General features: G+C 43.7%; 1 protein-coding gene across 1 annotated transcript in view; it reads left to right on the top strand.

The window, feature by feature from the left end:
• Positions 1-9,907, top strand: part of NDUFA9 (NADH:ubiquinone oxidoreductase subunit A9) — a 30,588-nt gene that overhangs the window by 818 nt on the left and 19,863 nt on the right. Inside the window, exons 2-4 of the mRNA XM_079937651.1 lie at positions 5,626-5,796; positions 6,127-6,224; positions 9,270-9,361. Coding sequence (XP_079793777.1) covers positions 5,626-5,796; positions 6,127-6,224; positions 9,270-9,361 — 361 coding nt within the window. The remainder of the gene's footprint in view (positions 1-5,625; positions 5,797-6,126; positions 6,225-9,269; positions 9,362-9,907) is intronic.

Raw genomic sequence — 9,907 nt, 5'->3', positions numbered from 1 at the left:
GGAGTCCAAGATGCGGATCTAAAGTTTCGGGAGTGGCTCCGTGGTGCACCGGTCACGCTGAGTCCCTGGGCACCCTGGTTTTTCTAGGTCCGGAGCTGCCTCTGTCCAGTTCCTCTTTTTTCTCCCCTTCCCCGGCTCACGTATTAAATTGTGCGCCTGGGAAGGGGTCTTCGCTGGGAGAACGTGAGCAACGCGAAGGGGAGAGGAAAAAGGGGGACATGTGAAAGACCGAGAAAGTACTGATAGGGTTGTAAGCGTTTGGGATTATAAGAAATATTGGGGGGAAGGCGGGGGAGGAATCTGAAAATGATGGGGGGAAAAAGGGTAGTGGAGAAAAGGTTCTTCATGAATTGACTTTATGACGTTGCGCAAGCTCTTAATCGGCCTCAACTTCAGATTCTGCGCATCACAGTGGAAATGATCATACTACAACGTCAGGGAGTTTCCGAGAAGATTCAGTGAAGTAGTATTTATAAAAGCACTTTCTAAATCAAAACCATTCCTACAAATGTGCAGGCGTTGAGGCCTCGGGGAGCGAGGGATGCTCAGGACAGAGAAGAATCAGGACATTGGTGGAAAAAAAGGAAGAAGAATAAAAGAATATCTTAGGATTTGTCTAAGTGTAGTTTATTTTCCCTTCTACTCTGATCGGATCTGCTGTGGTCCTCAAGTTGAAAACACGCATTTGCTCTTACACTCACTAAGAGAGGCTAGAAAAGCAAGGAAATTGGGAATATAGTTACACTTCATCATCATTATTTCACCTCCTCTCCTTCACAAACATGCCCTGCATCAACCTCCAGAAACTGCATTTTTCCATAGTGTATTTTAGTTATTACAGAATATCATTTGCTCTCAAAATTAGGTGCATGTCAGAATCATTCTTAGAGCTTTATAAAAAAATAGAAATGGAGGGCTTCCCTGGTGGCGCAGTGGTTGAGAGTCCGCCTGCCGATCCAGGGGACGCGGGTTCGTGCCCCGGTTCGGGAAGATCCCACATGCCGCGGAGTGGCTGGGCCCGTGAGCCATGGCCGCTGAACCTGCGCGTCCGGAGCCTGTGCTCCGCAGCGGGCGAGGCCACAGTAGTGAGAGACCCGAGCGCTACAAAAAAAAAAAAGAAATGTAGACTCATTGAAGAGCTATTCAATCAGAATTTTTGAGACTGGCTCCTTGTACCTTAAATTTTAAAAAGCTCCACAGGTACTTCTAATGTTCAGCCAGAGGTGAGAGTCAGGAGTATTTGGAGGATTCTTTTTTTTCCATCTTGGGTAGAGCTCCTCCACGCCTCTGGGCAGGTGGTTGGTGCACATCAGTTATAATGGATGGTTTCGTAGCGCTCACTTCTTTGCAAAGACATTTGCTGGTTCTTGTTAAACTGTTACATTGGTGCCACATAGTGTAGGTTGTGAATGGTAATAACGACAATTTACTGAGTTCCTGCTGTCGGCTAACCACAGTTCTAGACATTTTCATAAAATTTTTTCCTTTAACATTTTTTTTTTAACTTGACACGGTAGCTTGTGCTCTTTACCACCCTGCTTTACACTCTCTGGTAAAGAGCTTGTGCTCTTTACCACCCTGCTTTACACTCTCTGGTAAAGTAAGCTTTTGAGTAAACTCGGGAGAGGCAAGTCTAGTGTGTAACATAATCAAAACACTACAGAACTGGATAAAACATATATAGTGAAATGTGGCGAGACTATTAAGTACCACAGGAAATCAGAAAAGGGAAAAAGTAGATCATCTGAAGTAGGGAGGGAAGATTCAAAGGGCAGTGGAGAATTGCAGCGCTTCCATTGATTTAAAAAAAATTTTTTTTTAGGGTTGTTATGATCTGGAAAGTCAGAGGGGTTGGACATTTTCCTGGCACTAGCAAGGACAAGGGGGTGAGAATGGAGGCAGTGAGATGACTACCTGAAGATCTGGAATAGTAGGAAAGGAGGTTGAATACGTTAGATGGGGTCAAATAATGGAGGCCTTTGAAAGCCAAGCAGAGTTTAGACCAGTGGTTTTCCAAGTGGATTTTGCAAAAGGAACCAATGGTGTATAAAAATACAGCATTAGAACTTAAAAAAAAAAAATTTTCTGTAGCAGTAACAATAGCTAACACATGGTTCAAACTATATAGCGGACACTGTTCTAAGGGCTTTCATGTGTGTTGCAAAATGTGTATAACATTTTCGTACTACATAGAACGTGCATGTAATTTACAAATAAATACTTTAAAAAAAAACCCTTACGCGGTGTGGAAGCAAATATGTTTGGAGGCTATTGGTTTAGATACTAACAGTAGGAAACCAAAGTAGGTTTAATGAATAAAGGATATTATTTTCCTAATGGTGTTCCTAATAAATGGAAGAAAATGGAGAGGCTGGAGCCAAAGAGGGTAATAACATATTTATTGAGAACCTACAGTGTGCAAGGCACCGTGACGTACTTACCCATTTATTATTATTATTATTTTTAATTAATTTATTTATGGCTGTGTTGGGTCTTTGTTGCTGTGCGCAGGCTTTCTCTAGTGGCGGTGAGCGGAGGCTACTCTTCGTTGTGGTGTGCGGGCTTCTCATTGTGGTGGCTTCTCTTGTTGTGGAGCATGGGCTCTAGGCACGCAGGCTTCAGTAGTTGTGGCACGTGGGCTCAGTAGTTGTGGCTCGCGGGCTGTAGAGCTCAGGCTCAGTAGTTGTGGTGCGCGGGCTTAGTTCCTCCGCGGCATGTGGGATCTTCCTGGACCAGGGCTCGAACCCATGTCCCCTGCATTGGCAGGCGGATTCTTAAACACTTAGCCACCAGGGAAGCCCTTACCCATTTATTATTAATTTTCGTATCAGCCCTCTAAAATGTAACTTTCATGAGGCCAGGGACTTTGTCTTTTTTACTATGTTAGTCACAGTTTCTAGAATAACGCTTGGCTGGTAATTGTTGCAAAAACAAATAACCATGTGAGGTTAGTGTAATATTACTTTCTGAGGAATTTCAAAGTAATAGTAAAATACTCCTGGAATTCTTAGTGTGTGCTTTACACACATTGACTCCAATCCTCATAACAGTCCTTGCAGATGTTCATACCTAGACTCCAGTAATTCTTCTCATTTTATTTGCTCTGTCCTTTATCCTGTGCCCTAACTTCCTTACTCATCATTCTAATCATTCCCTTTCATACATTCTCAACTCCCCAGCCCTTATCCCTTTGACATAAAAAAATCAATGCTGATTAGAGCAAGCTTTCCACATATGCTTTCCACGTATTTCCTGCCTGCCCCTGAGCGGCTGAGGGCTAAGCTAAGGAAAACTCCAAACGAATTGAGTGTCCTTATTTTAAATCCATGAATGCAAATCTCAAGTGGATTTTCAGCACATTTTTTCTAGGAAATTTGCTTTCCCTTTCTCCATATGACTAGTTAACACTGCCAGTCTCCTAAAACTTTTAACACGTGCTTCTGTCTTATTCTTAGCTTTACAGAGAACGGAAAGGAATCAGATGGGAACAATCTTTTTCCCACCATGAAAATCTAATAGCTGAGCTGGGATAATTCTCTGCTTTCCCCCCTCTTACAGTGTATGAGCTTCTCCTGGTCTGATGGAAGGCCAGTTCCCTCATTTGGCCTTTGATCCCATCCTCCCTTCCCTCTTCCTCCCCTCTCCTGAGTCATTAACATTTCCCCTCTACTGGGTCGTTCCCATCAACATCTAAATATGTTATAATATTTCAAATTAAAAGAACCCTTCCTTGTCTTTCTGTTCCTCTAGTCCCATTTTTCTTTGTCCCTTTACATCGTATCCCCAGAGAAGAATTTTCGATACTCCTCTTAGGACCTCCCTGCCGCACTCTCCTAATCCAATCAAATTGCTCTTGTTCAGGCCATTTACAGCCAACATTTTCTAGATCCTAGGGTCCTCTGCCCTTCTCTTACTTCACTTTTCAGCAGCATTTGATAGAGTTGACTATTCTCTCCATCAATCACTTTCTTCTTTTGGCTTCTGGACACCATTTTCTTTTGTTTCTTTCCTCTCACCTCACTGGGCCACTTTTCAGTTTCCTTTGCAGGCTCTTTGGGTTAGTCATGTAACCCCTCTGAGCCTTGGTTTCCTCATCTGTAAAGTGGCAATAAAGATAGTGTGAAATAAAATAATATCTATTAAGCGCTAAGAACGATGCCAGGTGCCTTTGTAAGTTTAGCTGTTATTTATACATTATTATTTTGTTACTATTATGTGTCTGATCTGCATTGTTTGTTTCTAGTCTCTATGGTTGCAGTAACTATTCGGTAAGCTAGGCTTTTTCTCCAATTCCATACTTTTAGATGGGAAAATCAGTGGTTTCTGGGCATAGTGCCACTGGAAAGTCAGCTCTAGAAAGCAGAACAGACTTATTGATACTTTCTTAGTTACTTACTTATCTACTTTTGATGATTTTCATTAGTTTTTTATTAAGTCTGAAGTGTACTCTTATTTTTATTTTTTTAAAACTAATTAATTAATTTATTTATTTTTGGCTGTGTTGGGTCTTTGTTGCTGTACGTGGGCTTTTCTCTGGTTGCAGTGAGCAGGGGCTACTCTTTGTTGCCATGCGCTGGCTTCTCATTGCGGTGGCTTCTCTTGTTGCGGAGCATGGGCTCTAGGCCTGCGGGCTTCGGTAGTTGTGGCGCACAGGCTCAGTAGTTGTGGCTCGCAGAGTTAGTTGCTCCACGGCATGTGGGATCTTCCCAGACCAGGGCTCGAACCTGTGTCCCCTGCATTGGCAGGCAGATTCTTAACCTCTGCACCCCCAGGGAAGCCCCTGAACTGTACTCTTTTAAAAAAATAATCTCTAGGCTTCCCTGGTAGCGCAGTGGTTGAGAGTCCGCCTGCCGATGCAGGGGACATGGGTTCGTGCCCCAGTCCGGGAAGATCCCACATGCCGTGGAGTGGCTGGGCCCGTGAGCCATGGCCGCTGAGTCTGCGTGTCCAGATCCTGTGCTCCGCAATGGGAGAGGCCACGACAGTGAGAGGCCCGCGTACCTCAAAAAATAATAATAATAATAATAATAATAATCTCTTACCTCTACCTCCAACCCATATCATCAACTCTGTTTTTCATTCATCATCAGTTTTACAGTCTGTTCCAGGTACGTCTTTTGCTGTTCCCTGCGCTGGGCTTATTCATTCCCACCCCTACGTTGTTAGATGTGTTATGTGTTTCACGTGCAAATCTATCTTTCCTGTTATTACTCTTTCAGATCTTTCTCAAAACCCTTTATTCAGGAGTCCTTCCTCATGATTCTCTAACTTATGGCATGTTTACTTTGCATTCTCTCTGCTCCTTTCATGTAGAGATTTATACTCTCTTAATTTGTAACTGTTTATTATTACCTTTCTCAACGTGATTTATCTTTTTAGGTAAACTATATCCTATGGGGCAGGGAGTTTGCTTTCTAACTTTTATACATTTCCTTATGTCCTATTGATTGTTTGTTGCAATAATTTGGTTTATTATTGCTGTTGTTACTTAAATTATAAAAGTTAAATTTAAACTGTAACCTAAGTAAATGAAAATACTGATAGCAAAATAATGTCGTGTTTCTAGGAAAAGAAGCTGTTTGAGTTCATGGTCAATTTTATGTATATTCTGGGGTTCTCTTTAAGGTTCTTCTGTTACTACAATAGCCACATCTGTGTTTCGTGGCCCACCCCAGCGCCAGCTTCATCCTGCACTCACACCTCATGGGAAAGGTGGGCGTTCCTCAGTCAGTGGGATTGTGGCCACTGTGTTTGGAGCAACGGGATTCCTGGGCCGCTATGTTGTCAACCACCTTGGTAAAGTTCCTTGCGTTCAACGTACCCCAAAGCCTAATGAGAACTGTTTCTTTTCATCGTAACGGTGTTTTGAGTGACTCCTGTCTTGGATTTATGTGATTTTGGTCTGCTGTATGTTATGGACAGGCCCAGACTTCCTATGTCGGACGTTAGTACAGGAAAGGGGGCTCTGAAAAGTTATGACATCTCTAGCATGGCAAAATATGTTTCTTACTAAAAATAGAATCAATTCACCTATCATACTAGAATTTAAATGTCACAAAATCACTGTTGTATAATGTAACCATATTATGTTAACGTTGACCCTTGTTCCAATCCATTCTTTTTTAGGTCGCATGGGGTCACAAGTGATCGTCCCCTACCGGTGTGAGCCATATGATACCATGCACCTTCGCCCAATGGGTGACCTGGGCCAGATTATCTTTCTGGTAAGAGCCCCTGTTACTGACTATTGGAGTTGATAAATGTAAATTACTGAGGTCATTTTTAGCATAGAGAGGCAGTATAATAAAGCAGCAACTTCATCCCGGAGCGGACCAAGGGCATCCTCCATTCACAGGCCATTCTTGTAAACCCTAGTCCAGCAGTTAGCAAACATTTTCTCTAAAGGGCCAGATAGGAAATATTTTAGGCTTTGCAGGTCATAGGCTCTTTGTCATGTTTACTCAGCTCTGCCCTTGTAGCCTAAAAGCAGCTACAGGTAATATATAAACAAATGGCTATGTTCCAATAAAACTTTGTTTACAAAGCTAGATTGCAGGCTAGATTTGCCTGTGGGCCATAGTCTGCCACCCTCTGCTCTAAACCTATGCTGGCCAGTAGCCATCAGCCATGTATGGCTCTTGAGCCCTTGAAATGTGGCTGGTGTGGATGGAGGTGCGCTGTAAGTGTGAATTACACGTCAGATTTCAAAGACTTGGTTCGAAGAAGATAATATTCAATATATTGTTAATAATTTTTTACATTTATTACATATTGAAATAGTATTTTGGATAAATTGGGTCAAATAAAATATTATTAAAATGAATTTCACCTGTTTCTTTTTATTCTTTTAAAAGTGGCTAAGAGGAAATTTAGAATTACATATGTGCCGCGTGTTGTATTTCTCTTGGGCAGTGCTTCGACAGAGAAAATCACAAGTAGGGTGTTTTATAACTTGGTTGGCTTGGATAGACTTGACTTCCAGCACTTCTTCCTGAGCATTCACTGTCGTTATTCTTCAACCTGCAGGTTCTTCCTTTAGGCCAATAGTTAGTTGCCAGCAGGGTAGGGGGAATTGTGTGGGGAGAACCTTCAAGGGAGTGATGAGAAATGTGTGGGCCCTTTTGGCTGTCCCAGTGACCGGAGACCATACTGGTTTATTAGGCAGGGACCAGGGATGCAGAGCACCCTACAGTGCGCAGGTCCTTTCCACAGAGAATGACGCTGTCCCAGTGCCTGCAGTTTCCTGTGGAGAAACAATCTATTTTATTCACACAGATTATTTGTGACCTCATTAAATTTTGACTTATTTTTAATGGCATTTTCATTTATTCTTTACTGAAGGTTCACAAGCTAAATATAATATTTATATTGGAAATTTCTTATTTCTGAAGTGTTTTTCTTTTCCACAATCTTCTTTCTCAAGTATCTGCTTGGTGTTACAGTTAGAGGAGCCTAGCCTTTTCCTAGTTCTCTGTGACTGAAGATCATCAGTCATCCTGTCAATCCTCAAAACTGACGTATCTCACAAGTGATGGATGAAAACTTTTACCGGCTTGCAAATGTGGAGTCATTGGAATTAAGCTGAATGACATGTATTCCATGCTTTCCATGGGACACTTTGTGTCTGCTCCCTTCCTGGCGTTGAGCTAAGCTCTGAGTGTGTCTTGTTGAACAAGACCACAGGGAACTCAGTCTTAACAGGGCGTACAGACACAAAGTGCATAACTTTGAATACGGTCATGTTTATGAAAGGGGAAGCCCAGGAAAGTTGTAACAGGGGGGACGCCTCAGTATATTGTTGTTGTTTATTTTTGAGAAGGAGGGACCACATGGGGTGTGGGGTGCCGATCTCCCCACTTTAGTCTCTGTTGGAAACTGCCGTCTGAACAGCCGTTTGGTTCACCAGCCTGATCGTGCCCCTGGGCCTTTATTCCTGGGAACTTGGTTTCCTTTTGACTGCTCCTCTCCGGGCATCACTCTCGGGCCATTCGCGCAGTTATGCCGCAAGCTCTTCCCCTCTGAGTCTTCTTGGGTTCACCCTTTCCCCCTGTGTCGTCTTCTCTGAAAAGGCCGTGTTAAGCTCATTATGTGCAGAGCGCTTTTCTCGTTGAGCGTGTCGCTCGCTGTGCTGCAGATTTTCTGTATATTTCACTTACTCGTCATAGCAACCCCGTGGGGTAGGTCGTATTTTCAAGTTTTGCATGGCGTCTGGAGAGAGCACTTGTACACTGATAGTAAATGGCACGGTGGAATCTGCGTTCCGTCTCTCGTACTGCATCCTCCACAGTCAGTTGTCACCAGCGCTGCCTGGCGAGGGCTTCATCTTTTTGCTCTTGAATCTGACTCCCGTAGCCCTCCCTCTCTTTTCTAAATTGCACAGGCATTCTGTTGCTCGCTATCTCTCCTTCTCCCCCAGCCCCCCCCTTCTCTTCCGTTCTCCCCTCTTTTCTCACTCTCCCTCCCACCCCCCTCACTCACAGATACAACTAAGAAATCCATACTACTTATTATCTTCCTTCAAAATGCTTTCAAATTTTATTTTCATTTTAACATAGAAAATGCTCTGCCTTTGTCCGGGGGTCTTTAGTCCCTTGTCACTGTTTTGGACAAGACACGTTGATCTGACCTAAGTCCTAAATGCCTGCTCACAAGTGCAGGTCTCCACCGAAGTCTGCCATCAGCTCACCCGGAACTGATAGGCAGGTCACTTCTCTCTGAGTGCTGTTTTCATGTCTTTAAAGCAAAAATGACCAGATCTGGGATTTTAAGAGTAAAGAGTTAAAAAGAAATAAGAAAATAGTCATGAGTATTCCCAATTTAACGTTAACCTTTGAGAGACACCCCTCCTATCTTCCGTCTAACTGGTTGGTGCTAACAAGGGAAAGTCAGTTTACCTCCCAAATGATCCTCGGTTCTTTGGCTGTATTTCATTCAGGAAGGGAGACTTGGTTGCTAGATTCCTTTACAGGCTTCTGCGGGGCAGTTGGGAGGACAAAAATTGCTCTGCCCCGTGAAAATGAATAGTGTCTTTTCTAGTTCTGTCACCTGCTATTACTTGAATAAAATGTGCTTTGACCTCTTTGTTTCTGGAAGAGCCAGAGAATCAGCAGCGTTTCTGTTGTAGTCAGTGGAGCCGGTGTGAAAGGGCACCGTCTCGCGACGACAACAGAGGGCCCGTTGTGAGTCTTGCTGATGGGGGGAGCTACAGACGTGTTTTGTGCCAGGGTGCACCCCTGATGTTTTCATGTGACTGGCTCCTGCTGTTATAGGAATGGAACGGGAGAGACAAGGACTCGATCCGAAGAGCTGTGGAGCACAGCAACGTGGTCATCAATCTCGTTGGGCGAGAATGGGAAACCAAGTAAGTCTTTGACCCTCGTTTCTCCTTTGCAAAGCTGGCTTAAGGTTCAGTAGACATTTGTTGGGCACGTAACATGCCAGGGATTGTAGTTGTGACATTTTTCATTAGTTCATCAATGAGTATTGACTGAACAACCTTTCCACAGCCAGTGACCACCCTCCCCACCTAACCCCAGTCCTCCCCCAGCCGGGGATTCAGTTGGTGGTAAGTCTGGTATACGAAGCAATAAAAAGCCACTGCGATTGTGCCAGTGATTATGCCAGTCATCACCGGCTGGGGTGGGGTCAGGAAGGAGGGTTTTCCTGTCCCACTGACCGGCAAGCTGAACACTGGGTTTTCTCGCGTGAACAGCGTTCTCGATCTATTCTCCTCGTTGTTAATCAAAGATGGCATGAGTACCAGTTTGAGCAGTTCTTTTTAGCCCTTGTGTGGGTCGTTTATCAACAAATAATGTTGGAATCCTGTGCTTCCGCAGCACTCTGTTCACGCCTCTTTCTTCACATTTATGAGAGTTTGACTGAGACTCATTTAAGGACGTCTGCCTCA

The sequence above is a fragment of the Stenella coeruleoalba genome (genome assembly GCF_951394435.1).
Source record: "Stenella coeruleoalba genome assembly, chromosome: 11".
Taxonomy (NCBI): Eukaryota; Metazoa; Chordata; class Mammalia; order Artiodactyla; family Delphinidae; genus Stenella; species Stenella coeruleoalba.
This window is presented reverse-complemented; position numbering and strand designations above follow the sequence as displayed.